This window comes from Accipiter gentilis, chromosome 31 (assembly GCF_929443795.1).
Source record: "Accipiter gentilis chromosome 31, bAccGen1.1, whole genome shotgun sequence".
NCBI classification, from domain to species: Eukaryota; Metazoa; Chordata; class Aves; order Accipitriformes; family Accipitridae; genus Astur; species Astur gentilis.
Window position 1 is genome coordinate 5,349,096 of NC_064910.1, and position 15,885 is coordinate 5,364,980.

The window sequence follows — 15,885 nt, forward strand, 5'->3', positions numbered from 1 at the left end:
GTGGTTTTGACTTCAGCATATGCTTTGGGGGTTTTTAGGTTCTGGTTTTTTTAAGAGTTACACTGTTCTACTGTTAGAGCATTTACCCCTGATCTACAACCTCTGATAATTCTAAAAAAGTACAAGAAGCATGATAGAATGGTATGAAGAGACCATTCTGTCTTGTTCTGCACATTACAAAAATATGCTATTACTCTGAAAAACTTTTAAGTTAAAAGATGATCAAATATACTATCAACTGTTTGTGAAATGGTGTTTCATGCAAGAAACATTCTTTCATGTATCACAAGAAAAATAAATTGTCCCTTTCCCTACAGCTAAACTTTATTCAACAGGCAGAACAAAGACAACAATGGAGTATAAAGCAAATATCCTTTATGAAAGTTCATTTAATATTCAAGTCATAACAACATATATACTGGCAGTTATAATACATGCAAATATACAGTTTATTTTTAGTAAGTGGACAATATTATTTATTAGCATTAACTAAATGAATAATGCTGTGACCAGTTATATTACTAGCAATTAATAAAATTCAAGTTCTACATGAGTCTATGTAGCAATAAATGGCATACAAGTTTAAGCTAAATACTATGTTTATCCGATTTATTAGACTTAATGTAGCAATTTAAAGGACATCCTCAAATGGGATTGATTACTTAGTATTAACATACAACCCTTTTTTTTTTTCCCCTAGCCAAATTAATTAGCTTTGAGACTTAAAAATACATTTTCTTAAATACACATTAGTCTAATAAGAGGTTAAAACAATGTTGGGAATTTCATGCAGATTTCAGCTTTCATTTGGCTGACAAAAAAAAAATCTCCCGTTAAACCTCACTTAACGGATTTAGGTTTATAGAAGCCTACTTAATGAAAATATTCAGAAACGGTCAAAGAACACTCAAGTATCCTATACTAATGAAAAATGCATTTGTCAAACCGATTTGTTTTAAGGTGGTTGCCACACTTAGAAACAAGATGCACGCTATTCTTTTAGAGATTTCCAAGGCAAGCTTGCATACTGTTTCTAACTGCTAGGAAGAGCTAAAAATAAACTTATGCTCCTTGTAAAATTTGTAATTTCTTCATTATGATGGAATGCAACAAAACATCTTGCCCTTGGGTTGCTCTGTTTCAGCCAAAACAAATGCAAATGGCTTGTCAGATGACAGCTGTTTGATAAGGCTCCTCTACAAGACCTGCATGCTTTACTTTTTTCCGTGAAACTTGGGATGAAAGGCAGAAGGCAGGAAGAGAATTAATGTAGCATACAGTCTAAAGGCAATGCTACAACCGTGATTAAGTAGAAAAGTTAAAAGGCACAGATTTTCCACAGCCTCGCTGCGTGCAACCCATCCGTGTAACAAGTTGACAGGCCTAGCGCGTCAGCTCCATCATCCTCTCCGACAGCTAAAACGCAGCATTGCATCCCTTTTCAGAGAAAATTTGCGTCTGCACCATGAAGCGTTGTACATTATTTCTTAGCACTGCAGGGGGCTCAAGTCCATATGGAACCTTCACAAATATTACCACAGATCAAACCAGCGGCGTTTCGAGGCAGATTTGACATACCTATTTAAATGAACAGCAGGGGTCCTCGGGCTGCCTCAGGCTGTGCAGGAGAAAACCTCTGTGGAAAGCCTATGCTGCAGCTCCATTACTCAGCAAAGACACACTCTACATTTATCATTCATTTCATTTCTGCCAGGGCAAGAAGCTCATTTGCCCAAGGTCAACAACAAAAAAAAAGGGGGGGTGTGGGGTGTGTTTTTTATTCTCCCAAAGAAATAAATGTACCTGACAAGTGGGGATTTTGTCCTTTGGGTATGTAGAACGCAAATAAATATCAGATAATTCTAATAAAAACACTACGCTTGGTAAAGCTGTGCACCGAATTTGGTAACATAAAATTTTTTTTTGGACAACAGACTAACCATAGAACTAACTTTTTAAGACTATCTAATGAGGAAACAAAATCTGAAATGATTGTCCAATTAAATACTTCTGCATACATTATTAATGCTTTTGTCTTCTGTAAGTACATGTAAGAAAAATGCACATCTTTACATAAACTCTTCTAAAGACATAGATAATGCTTGCACCACTGATGGTCATAGATATGAAACGTCTGTTCATAATCCATGTTAAGACCCAGGGTCTAGCGATGTCCTGTTAGCTACAGCTTTTTTCATAAAGATAAAGAGATGCAGATCCTTTACTCCTGGAACCATACTAGTCAGAAAAAGCCTTAAGTTTGCATGAATGGAACAGTCTTAGAAAAATCAATTAAGCAGTTTAAATGCAAATTTTCTTCACACTAAATGTCAGCACAAATAACATTTCCTATAGCTTTGCCCTTCACGGGGAAGGAAAAAAATCCCACACAACCACTATTTTTTATTCTACAATGAATTTTCCTAGAACTAGCCATTTTTGTTGTATATGCATTCTCCACTACTAACCAGATACAGCCTATAAGAAAGCATTCAATAGTCAATGAACAGTCAAATGAATAGTCAGTTTGAATAGTCAAACCCAGTTCATAGCCAAAATTGTAAAATAAACCAAAAATTAAAGCAAGAACTATTATGTAGTCTGTTCTCTTAAATGTGACATAAAAATGCCCCCAATAATGGATATTGTGACATAAAAATATACAGTGCATTTAGCTTCAGTGGTGATATTATGGCCTACTGCAAAAACATGAGTAAACTCAGGAGCTCCTGATACACATCTCTACAGTAACATGTACTTGACTAGGAGCTAACATTATTTATTACAGGTTATAACATACTTACATGCATTAATGAATAATATGACTGCTTGCCAGTATAAAAGAGAAAGTGAAATGGTCGGCCATCTTCTCCCCACTGGATTTCTAATGAAAAGCAAGATTAGACAAGAAAGCAATATACACTCACTAAAAAAATCCCTTGTATTTAATTGCCATTATAAACCTCTTTCATAATACTGATTCCCTTTTTAAATATCATAGAACAAAGACATTTTACGGGTGTTCAACCTGTCTGAAAATCTAATGATTTAGACTACCGTGTTAAAAACCAATCTCCATCTGCAATTATAACCAAATATTTAATAATATTTCTAAATATCATTTAACATGAGGGAATCCCTCATGTACATCTTAAATAAACTTTCAAAGACTGTACAGTTGGTATTACAGACAGAAGTATCCATTTTAGAATAGGTAAAGTACAAATTGAGACAACTGAAATTTACATAATGATTGTGAAAGATGAAAGATTAACAGCTCTGGAAAACAGTGCATTAAACAGAGCAAATTTTTTATTAATATGTCTAAACTAAACTAAGTATCAATTGTCTTTTGTGGGTAACAACTATATTCAGAACTTGGGTGGTTTTAGGGCTTGTTCAGGTTGGTACGTTTGGAATATTTAAATACACAGACCTATGCTATAATTAGTTCAGCAAGACGACATATGTTCCACATAATTCAGCACATCCAGTTTATTTTATTCATTAAAAAATGTTACTTAAGGACAAATAAATTTCAACTTCGGAAAAAAAAATCAAGCTTAAATGTAACATGACAAAGATCTTTTCCAAATAAAGTGACAAAAATTAAAACCTGAGAGCTTTTACAAATTAAACTGTAGAGAAACTCCCAGCTATATTATTCAGTGAAGTTCAAACGAAACTATCTATAAGCTATAGAGAAAGACAAGACTCAAAGAACCTGTCTGATAAGCACGATATATATTGCACTGGAACATTAAGACATAATATCGCAGAAGTTGAATGTAAAGATGCAAAACTTACTAGAACAGAAGGAATACAGGGGGCTTTTACCCACACACACTACTAATGGAATGTGTGAATTTCCATGTATGCAGCTGTGAAAGCATATTTTGTTGAAATTACCGTTCAGGGAACATTCTGAAGTATAAATTTACATTTCTGTACTTCAAAGTTATCAAAGACATAATGCATAGACAAGACAAAGCTGCTTTAAAAGAGATACTTATTGAAAGTGTTATTTTTAGATGTAAATAAAGATACACGTTTATACTAATTAGTTTTTACACTCCTCAGGACACAGCTAGCATTTCAAAGATTTCTTTAGTCCTGAAAGCATACAGAATAGTAGCTTAGTTTTGCAAGAAAACAGCCCTTGGATTTTTAAATTGCATAATGATTAACTCTCTCCTAACCCTTTCACTTTCTACTTCACAATACTATGAAGTTACAAAATAATGTATGATAACATTTGAAAGCTGAAATCCAAGATTTCGGATAATTTAGGCAGCTTTCTAAAAGACACACAATCAAGCATCAATTAATTCCAGGAAGAGGAAAAGGACGGACGGAAAATAAGATTTTGCTTATGATCGGAAGTGTCCATGTGGGACTCGATAGCCCAGCGAATGTAGAATTTCACACCCATGCTACTAGTTCATACTAAACCCGAGTCATAAGTGGACAACAGGTTTTGACATATCTTTTAAATATTCTACCTAAGATTGATCTGGCAATTTCAGTGGAGTTCTCACTGACATATTGGCATATCACTGACAACCAGGACTTCATAAAGTGTCTCAAGAGCAAGACCAAAGACAGTACGGACATAAGCACAGAGTTAGGACTTACAGGTCAAAACTGAGACATGATTGGGAGAGTTTCCACTCTCTCTGTTCTGTCAACTGGCAATTGCAAAGCTGTAATTTCTAAGCTTTTAGAGCAATGAAGTTACCAGGAAAACTTTTGGTTTTAAATAGTATTAATGAATATTTTATGGGCAAGATAGACAGCTCTGACAAAAAGCTACTGAATTCAACAAAAGGTTTTCACATGACTTCAACAGATTCCGCACGTCATCCTACCTATTGTTTATTTTTAAACAATGAAAAACATTTATCTATAGTCAGTTAACAAGATGTCCAAGAAGACCACTGGTATTCCAGAATCCAGTAGTATTTTTTTATCCTAAAAACTGGAATATCAGATCAAGCTTTTACTGCTCATGTCTTAGCGGTTATTAGAAACATGGGGAAAAAAGTAAATCTGTGAAAATAGGGAATTCTACATATGCAAAAACTCTAATACTTAGAAATAATAAAAATAAATTAAAAAAATCTATGAACACTTACTCCTCTGCTCTGGAAAAATTTCAGTAGGATGCTGTAAATAAACAAACAAATATCAGCAAAAGGAAAAAGTTACTTAAAATATCCTGCTACAGTTATTCAGAAATGCAACAAAAAATTCCTACCTTCATCATGGGCCTGGCTTGTTTGTCAAATAAGCCAGAAGGAAAGAGATAGGCAACAGCTCTCTAAAAAAAAAAAAAAGAGATGATGTATGTAATTTCTTTTTTACAAAAGCATCATCAAAACATGTCTTAGGTACTTTGTTGTAGAGAAAAACAGTGCAACTTCTGTACAGCAAGCAACCAAATCAGTAAGAAAGAGTGCCGCATACATGTTGTGCTGAAAAGAAAAGCAGATCATTTCCTCAGGAATCCTCAGGGAAAGTAAAACCTCATTCTGAAGGCTGTACTCTACTATATTAGTATGAGTGAACTTTCTTCTGCAAAGTTTAGTTTTTATGGCATACATTTATCATAACTTAGTAGAACTACTCAAGTGCAAAGACCACCTTTATACACAGTGATTTTCCCCTAAAATTTCAAGTGCTGTGACTTCTAGAGGAAACATTTATCTTTCTGAAAAATATCAGTGCTTGTTAACAGTGCCTACTGACAGACATGGAAATTTTATTTAAAGCAACTGGACAAAGCAAAGTTTTACACATTTAGAATCCCAGTTTCTACAGACATTTCCTCAAGTCTAAAAGCAATGTTTGTTGTGGCAGTAGAAGGTATTTTACATAGCCTAAATAAGCATTTCATTGATCACTGCATTTGGAAACAAATGTGAGTCACTACAATCTTTGCTGAACTTGAACTAATTGCTTAGAAAAGAAAGTCTCTTAAATGCCATCTTTCTTCTCCTTAGATACCTACGGGTTTGCTAAAACAATTTAGAAAGGTATGTGACATTCATTACACACTCATTGTTTCCCCCTGTTTTCACTAAGTACAAGGTACATCATTCGCTTTTACTTAACCTACTTAATATCCACCACTATTCATGTGATCTATGAAGTTATTATTTGCCTTCAACAAATAAAGTAGGTACACCAATTTTCCAAATAATTTGGCAAAATGTATGGGAAAGCACCTTACAAGGTTAAGTCCAATGACACACATTTCTGTTCAACATCATCTTACTCTCCTTCTTCAATGTAACTGAAACATAATTTAATAAAACAAAAATATGCATTTATGAGAGCTGTTTATTTCCATTTGGTTTTAAAAACAAAACAGAAAAACGTAGCCATCAAAAACCCCCAGATGTAGGGGTTTGGCAAGCGTAGCCAACTTCAGACAGTGGGTAGCAGAGCTTAAGACAGAAATCTTGTGCTTGTACAGTAACATGGACTAACTGAATAAACCCCTCTGGCAGTGCTCTTGTTTATATTTCCATTAGACAGTACGGAAAAGTAGAATTACAATAAAATCAGAGTTTAAAATCTTCTCTTAAGAAGAACAGCTCTTTGTTAGTTAGGCTACCTCAAGGCTATTACTTGCTGATAATTTTTTCCATGGACATGGAGTGGTTTCTCAGTGCTTCAACCGATTTAATATGCATGGAGTGTAAAAAGACCTAACCTATTACTTTCATTAATCCCCTACTGGCATTCTGAACAGAAATTTTGAGAATTCTGAAGCAAACAAAAGGCTTAACTTGATTTTATGAAATGGTAATTTTGTTTCTCTTAGTGACTACTGTATTCCCATTTGTTAGTCAATGGGCATTTTATGCATATACACAGTAGGTGAACACCTATTTATGAACAAATGGGGATTAATTATGATGACAATAGAGATCTGCTGTGAGCCAAATGATGTTAAACAAACACCTTATATAATATATTAAAAGAATTTATTACAGGATACTGAGACTGGCTGTGTGTGTACTTAAGACAGTCTTTATACAAGCATTTCCAGAATCTCAGTCAAAACAGTTACTGTAACTATGACACCTTAATAAATGCCAAATATAACAATTTAACATTTATAATGAAGAAAGCGGCTACCATCTGAGACCTACTTCTAGAAAGTTTACTTTATATTGCTTGAGCGTATACTCATGTCTTTCACACTAAAGCATAAAAAAGCCTGCATTAAGAAATCCCAACCTTCAGCTCTCCACACAACAACTAGCCAAATAATAATAGTTCACTTCATAAGTTTGCTTTTTTTGTTGTTCCAAAATGGAAAGAAATAGAGTCTTCCTACCTTATCCCTTTTTATGGAAATGCAGTCAAGGACGAGGTATTTGTCTTTACATCCTGTCAGGAACTATCCTGGGATGCAACAGACTCCAGTTCAACTTCATTCAGAAGTTTCTTCTTAAATAGCTGTGTCCTCAGACTGTACTTTTAGCAACTACACAGCAAGTCAGTCTGCCTCTCAGAAACTTAATTTATAGAAGCGGATTTTTTTCTATGCAAATGTTTCAGTTATGTAGAAAAGGAGTACTTTGGAAAAACTGTGATTCTCAACACCCATATGTACTAGCCATAAAATAAGATGGTGGATCAACCTTAGGAATGACATCAGAATTAGTCTCTCCAAACTGCAGCTGGAGCACATAAATAACAATGAAGTATTTTCCTGAAATCTTTTGACAATGTCTTCAGATTTGGAACACAGGCTTCCTTTCAGGAATCTCCATGTCTTGAGTCAAAATTCTGGAGAATTAGCTGCACATTCTGCATTTTCCTGAACATCCAAAAAAGCAGGTGAAAGTCCCTCTTGAAACTTTAATTGAGGTTTAAACGCTAGCAGTAAAGTTCCCAAGAAACCTTTTCTATTTAACTGCAGTTTTCCATTCCAGGAGCGGTTTTTAGCTTAAGGGTCACAGCCCCCATCTTTCTTTTAGTGCTTAATTTCACTTGAACTCTACATGAGAAAGGAAGTGTTGTGCTGAATATGACCAAGAACTGCTCTCTTCAGGCCATTATTTCAGCTATACAAGATTCATTCACCCCACTGTAGCCTCCACAGGTTCTGGGCTGCCATTTCACAATCCTATTTGTTAAATCACACTGTTGCCATTGTCTTTGGAAACAAAACACAACTTTCTAAAGAAGAAACATCCATAATTATTTTCAGCAGAAGCATGATTAAAAACCCTGGACCCTAGTAACACAGTGGTGTTTCCAAAAATTGTTACATACACTACTGGAAAAAGGTGGAATGGGTACAGGCAGCTTCTGCTATGAGTTACTAAAAAAAATATTTTAGCCATTTCCTTCAGGATTTGAAAGTGTTTGTTTTCAAACTCTAGTGTTGATCCACACAGGAAAAAAACCCACCCAGTAGTCACACCTTCAAAAATAGCAGATCATAATGAATACATATTAGTAACAAGATGGTTTACATCAGACATTTCTTAAACTGTGTTGGTAAACTTAACATTCCTGTAACAAATGAAAAGGAATCCTCTTATATCATCCCCTGCTGAGGGACCCAATAATTCAATATACTGCCCACAGGACCACGATGTCTTTCACTTGCAGCTATAAGTTTGAATTCAAGCCAGTTGGAATAATGAAAAGAAGCTTCCATCGCTATAAAAAAAAAAAAACATATTTGGCAGTCTTTCAGACATGCAAACCAATTCATTAAATAATCTGTCCAGCACTGCATGTGGCATGTTGTGCAAATTCAGCATACCTGCCACACCTTCATTTCTCCCTCTTCATTGTGCATGTTGCACATGCTGACTTCTGATCCTCCTTCCCTTCATATTTATCTACAAGCCAAGAAGTTTTGTTTGCTCACTTTCTCAAATATCAGAGACTAACTCTGAATCAAACAAGTTCAGCTGGGTCAGTAAGGGTTAATTTTTTAAAAAAATGTCTTGATAAATTAAGAATTCAATACTTTAATTCAAATAGAGTTCACTGAATCATACTGGGATAGGGGAAGGAGACTGAAAACAGTTCAGTCCTTAAATAACCTGCCATAAGTAGGAGAGGTTTGGCAGGGCAAATTGATCCTGCCCAAGTGTCTTCCCACACTTTTGTTGAATCTACAGCTCAAACACAAAACATTCCACTAATTTTCATTGCTCAAATCACGTGCAAAGATAGTTATCTAAGTAACATCCCATGAGGAAAGGTATTTTGTAGAAAACAAGGAAAGAAAAACAAAAAAAGAAAAAAAAATTAAAACTTCCACCTTGGATTCCCTTGCAGCAGCACCCTTTTAGGCAGAGAGCTCAAGAATCCAGCTCGTTCCTTTTTAAATATATACGAAATTTTAGTCATCAAAACACTGAGGTTAGAAGTGACACTTTATGCCGTAATGTTTTAATGAAATGCTTAAGCGATAGCTGTTTCAGCTTCTTCTACTCCTCAACTTGATCACACGAGAGCCACTTCCCTTCTTAAACCTTGCCTCTTGATTCACATTTAGCCACTGTACTTCAGCATTTCTCAGACTGAGATGTTTGCTGGAACAGCTGGTTTTGCTTCTAATCACACTAGCAGTATTCTTTAAGTTTTCAGCTTCCAAAATCCAGAATATCTGGGGCAGAATCAATAATGAATGAATCAAAAATGGGATGCGAAATGTTAACTTTGAAACAGTTTTTTTATTTCACAAAATGAAAAAGATTAACAAAAAAAAAAAAATCACAGTGACACACCTAAGTTTACCTTGTAAAACAAAAGCTGCCTCTAACAACTAACTACTACAATTTATTGAAACCACCCCAGTCATTTGTTGCTGTTTATGTAAAGCTGAATTCTAGCTGGGACAGAAAGAAATTTCAAGTTCACAGTGATATAACATTTTAACCCCATCACTTGGGAAAAAAACCACCAACACAACCCACTAGCATTATATGGAAAAAAAAAAACCACCTTCTTTAAATATTACATTATTTTTATACTAACTAATCATTTTCAAAACAAAAATTAATGTCTTGTCCAGAGCTTGCAGAGCAAAAAAAAAAAAGCCAAAAACCCGTTGTAAGAAACACTCATTATTTCTATCTTCATTTCAACTTTTCAAAACTGAACAGTATTAAAGAGAGTAAAAAAAAAAATACAGCAGTCATCAGCTCAGATGGACTTTAATACAAAATAAAGAAAATACTGATGCAGAGTTTGGCTCCACTGGAAAAAAAAGTTGAAAAAAGCATTCTAGCTTCAGCTATTTAAAAAACAATACAAAATCCAATATTTCTTGGGAGGACAATGCTGGACAACACACTCTTCTCACAGAGAATAGAAAGTTCAGAAATGCATTTTGTTCTGAATAATGTTTCTGACATTTCACATATGCCAATATTCACTCATTTCTAACACTCTGCATTGCTAAAATTTGAATGTTTAGAAATCAGATGTGCTGAGCCACTTTTAAAAGCAACTGCACACAACCTATTTTTCATTAAAGTCATCTTAATTCATTGAAAGAAACTTCATTCCTCATAGGGTATAGTTTATCCACATTTAACCTTTTCATAGTTAACAACCTTACTGGTACTTTTGCAACAATATATGTGCTAGTGAAGATAAACATGTATTTTAGATTCAAATTATTCCATCTGCTTGACAACAATCTATTAGGTCATAAGGCAGACGACAAGAGAAAAATCAACATAGAACTCTAGTTTTTGAGTTTTACTAACTCTTATGGGGAAAGAGTATTGCTTTATGATGAGCTCATATCTGGGAGAGCATTTAGTGACTGCATAAAAATGAATAATAAAAATACTGACATATAAATAGGTCATGAAGATTAAGATGCTTTTCTTGTATTAATCTTACTTAGATTTCTGGGCTTTAAAGCAGAATATCACAGAACTGACAGTGGAAAATGAAGGTGGGCTGTTTACTACAACCATAAGTTAAAGTTAAATCACAAAATAAAAGGATTACAGACTCAACTGGGGAAAAGCACTAGGTCAGGACTGCAATCTCTATTAATTAGGTATCCCAGCTGGGCAGTGGGTATGCAGCTGTTAACTTGATCAATGACTTACCTAAATGTCATCTCTACTGATTCGCTTATAAATTACCAGCAAGTGAGACTAATGTACAGGTGCTAATTTATTTAAACTGTTCTCTGCAGTTCTACATAGCTTTATAAACTGCATCTGGCACCTAATGTTAGCTGTCAGTTGTACTTAGACATGCCTGTCCTAACGACTCTGTTCATTAGAAATGAGCACAAATTATGAAATATTGTGAAAAATGATACATCAAATGGAATGGGCAAAGCAAATCAATTAGAAAAACTTCATAGCACATATTCACACATAGGAGAATAAAACATCCTAGCTACAGAGTGAGGTCTATAATACCAATTAAAAAGCAATTGGTAGACTTCTGCAGAGTTATATATCAATTTGCTGGATTTTTTTTTTCTCCTCCAGAAATACAGTTGTAATGCACAGCTTAACTTTTCATTCCTAAATAAAAGCATCAGTAAGAGGCAATTCTGCTTCCACAACATCCAGAAGGATTAGCAAGTAAGTCAACTTATTTTCCTGTTCAAAACTTCACAAGGTTTAGCTTTTATTAAACTATACCTAAAACTCCAGTGAAGGACAGAATCCTATGACGTCTACTTTTGAAATACACTGCACAGACTGATTAACAGTAGAAGACACGGTGGTATATAAGCACTCATCAGAAAGAATTATTACTGTTCGAAATGTAAAGCTTGATAATTCTCCTGCCAGTGCTTAAGCAGCTTTTATATTTTTATAACAGAAATTTAATTATGCATAGCAGACACTATTACACACTCTAAGTATTTTCCAACACCTGATGGAATATGAAGAAATCAAACATGTACCACAGATACTTGGTATCACCAAACAAAACACTACTCTTTTGGCTGCACTTCTCCCTCTTTTCAAAAACAGTCTGCAAAGCAGTCCCATACACGTCACCTGCACTACATTTGTAAAAGCTAATTACCAGAATGAATCTGCTTTTACTAATGATGGAGCTCAGTTAATTTTGTGCAAATGATCATAGTGCTGTGGATTCATAAAGAAGAAACCACTACTTAGATATGGTCATTTTCCATTTCTTGCGGTCTTGCTGCCTGTAAGCCTTCCCCCTAGACCCTATCAAGGAAGGAAGCCAGACTGCAGATTAATGCACTCTCCTACCATTAACCTTTCAGGCAAACAAACTGAACTATTAGCACCATCGTCGTACTGTACTAACATGGGATGTATTCTGGTGGCAGGTCTGTGCATGAATACTTTACAAGAAAGTAACTCAAAAAGATAAAGGTCATTACAGGTAAGAAAAACCATCTGAAAAATACAGGAAAAGGAAATCCTATAGTCTGTACAGAAATAAGAAAGCTAATGTAAAGAAACAGGTTGCTATTACTGCTGACCCAGATGCCTCAATGAATACTTTTACTGTTGACAGGACCTTATCCACCCTACACTAAGACTGGAAGGGTCTCCGCGTTGGTACTTGTCTGTAGAAGAGCAAAAGGATATCTACGATTCTGAACGAAAGTAGTCACAGTACCAGTGCACAGCTTTGTACTTGTAAAGCTTGATTTCCTACAGATTTATGACTTGAAGTCAAGCTTCCCTTATGGATTTTCTGATACCTGATAAAACTCAAGTCTCATTTCAGCCTTTTTCTCAGCAGGCCATTAACTGTGTATCTCTTCTCTACTTTGCTGTCTATTTTCAGAGAAGTTTTCAGAACTTAGTTCTGAAGCCTACCAAATGTGTTTGAAATCAGCCTGTATCACCACCTACAGATGTAGTTCTCTCTTGGCATAAGCACTGTCAAGACCTCTTATGTGGACACAGCTATGCTGACAGAATTCTGCCACTCAGGGGCCACACAAACAATCTCCTCACTCTGAAAAAACTGAACCACACACACACCTCTCTTTTGGCACGTACCACATTACTATGTCCACCCTAAGGGCCCTGCTGATATACTGCACTGCCATAGCTATATTAATAGTGTTGCTGCTGCACAGAGAAAGCTTCAGCCATGAGACTTCTTCACACAGCTTCACCTAAGAGTGAATGTCACCAAATGACATCTCTCCTCTCTACCTCTGATGTGTGATAAAATAAGACAGAAATGACAGAACTGACGACCAGGTGGGACATTCAAAAAAAAAAATCCATGCAACAAAACATTTTTCTGAGTGAAAGGGGGCATATCTATACATGAGCCTAAATGACACAGAGAAAGAGGAGGCCACGCATCTGTCATTTGTCAGAGGGAATGGCAATAAAATAGTATGTTTGGAGCTACTGATATGAGCTTAAATTCACGTCTATATTAAAATCCCTAAGCTAAACCAGAGTGTTAGCTGTAAAACATCCTATAAAATTTAATTTGGATTACCAGCAACCACAGTATCGTACAAGAAAACCTGACCTAAATATACACAGCAGGTCAAATTGTGGGTAAACGTTTCGAAGTGCTACATAAACCTTTACAGTGCCTCTTATAACCTCTGATCAAGGGGATTATCCATTAGTACTTTTAAAAAGAACCTACTGTGCTTCAGCAAGATATGGTATACAGCTCTATACTGTGATGTCTGACCTCACATGGTAGCTGGGGTAGAATCTCTATTCACAGTCACAGTTGCAATGTTTGCAATGTATAGTAGCATTCTTTCTTATTCTGACAGTTTGATTAAAATTCACAGAGAGCTGAGGGGCTCATGCTGAAGTAAAGTGCTTTCAATATCTGAAACTCTACAGTAAATTACTTCTCCAACAGAGCAACTGTACTTACATCAATATCCTCTTGGGTAAAAGTTTCTGGATCTTCTCCCATCATGTTGGCTAAATGTCTCTTTCCTAGGTTGAACTCTTCAATCTGTTTTTTAATAAATTCCTCCGTGTACTTTTCAGGTCCTGAGGCACCTACATTTTTTCTCTGCACTGGTGTAGTGGTATAGATTAGCCTTAATGCCTAATAAAAACAAAAAAGAAAAAAGAAAAGTGAGAGATTTATTTTATATTTTTGGCACAGTGAGCTCTAAATAAAATGAATAGTATAACAAGCCATTCATACCTATAACAAGATTCAACACATTATTGTAATAAGTTAGAAAAGGCAATATTACTCATGAGACCATTTTCTTCCAATTGTTTAATGCCCATAAACAGATAAACACATTCTAAAAGTTGAACATTCCACACATTATGGTTAATTCAGAAGATTTTTCTGATGGAAAGAAACGTCCTATCATACGTCATGAACATCCAGCAAAAGCAAAACACAGCGCTGATCAACAGATGCAGTCTTAAAAGAAAATAAAAATCTATCAGCAAATAAGCAGGTTTTGCCTTTACCTAAAGGCATCCCATAACAAAGTATGAAAAGAATCTGCAGGGCAGCTCTCTAGTGGCTTTCTGACACACGTGGCTTCACAAATACTGCTAAAGGCTCTGGGAAGGCTATGCAGTGCTCCCTCCTTGTTCACAGTGCCATAATGGTTCTTAAGCTATTTTACCATCTCAGGTGAAACTATTAGAAAACTAGTAGGGTAGTTCTCACCAGCAAATACTACTGAGCATCGTTCCAGCTCAGAACTCAGGGGACAAGTTATCTTTTGATCTTTGCGGGATACACGTTTGGTTTCTCTTCTATCAAGACAATCAGTAGTTAAGACAACTAATTTCAATCAAGCTCTCTGCCAGATGAACAGGAGCTTCACTGACAGAGCTGTAATGTCCCAATTCTGGCCTAGTGCCAATATTATGCACTATTTTGTCTCTCCAACATTAGTATTAAAGTCCTCTGCAGCTTAATTATTCCACAAACTGAATGAGAACTGATTATTTGTCTAGTCTTCTGAGGGCAGGGGGGAGGGAGGGAATCACATAAAAAAGGGTGTGTGGGACAAAAGCAAAGATAGAAAAAGAATCACTTCTGAATCAGAAAAATGCCCAGTTCTGTTCATCAGAATAGTACCCCGAAACACTTCTCTCCAGCCCCTTCAACGTGCCACAGCTTGGCTTTGTGAACAGACAGTGCAGTTTCACAAGGCACAGTGAGTCTATCTCACAGTCCACCCCTGCTAGCGTTCTTTCCTCCACTCCCTTCACTTGCCCTGTGCCAGCTCTGGCACTCAGACTCTTTTACATGCCAGCTCAGCTCCCTATATGTGGCAGAACACTAACTTCTACTTCTTCCCAAAGAGCAGGCAGTTCTTAGCTGAGCTAAGTCCCAGTGATTCAGAGAAGGCCCTGAGAAGAGCCAAAGCTGACATGAGAAGGTGGCTGAACTACACAACTGGAAGCAAGGAAGTAGAGAGGGAGTTCTCTCTTTACCTTCACTCCTTTGAGCAAATTATTAAATTGCCTCTGCCGCTCCTGGAGTTGCAGCCTCAGTCTACCTTTAGTCAAACATTAAATCCCAAACACGCACAACAAAGTGAACTAGTTAAGGTTCTTATTATGAGGAACAGAATAAACTTAGTATTTGAAATGATTAAGTATTCTCTGAGTCACAAGAATTGTCTCCTCCAGATCACAATTTAGACATGCTGACCATTTTGATGGATTTTACCATTTTGAGTTAAGCTAATATGAACAGCATAAAATACTTGCTATCGTCCTGTAACTAATACAAATACAACAGTAATCTTCAAATCCAGTTATAACCACAACAATACAAATACACACATCTCATCAAAACAAGATTACATGGGCATATTTGCAAGACAAACACAAAAGCAGATCAAACATCCACCTTCTCTCAGTAACACAAGTCAGGTGACTCCTGTGAGTAGAAGCTTTGGGT

At 35.9% G+C, this 15,885-nt stretch overlaps 1 protein-coding gene across 2 annotated transcripts in view; it reads right to left on the minus strand.

The window, feature by feature from the left end:
* The window catches only part of MRPS9 (mitochondrial ribosomal protein S9), a 34,715-nt gene that overhangs the window by 13,927 nt on the left and 4,903 nt on the right, over positions 1-15,885 (minus strand). For both annotated transcript variants that reach the window (XM_049834327.1, XM_049834325.1), the window contains exons 2-5: positions 13,870-14,049; positions 5,258-5,320; positions 5,136-5,166; positions 2,805-2,884 (exon numbers count right to left, since the gene is read on the minus strand). In XM_049834327.1, coding sequence (XP_049690284.1) covers positions 2,805-2,884; positions 5,136-5,166; positions 5,258-5,320; positions 13,870-14,049 — 354 coding nt within the window. The remainder of the gene's footprint in view (positions 1-2,804; positions 2,885-5,135; positions 5,167-5,257; positions 5,321-13,869; positions 14,050-15,885) is intronic.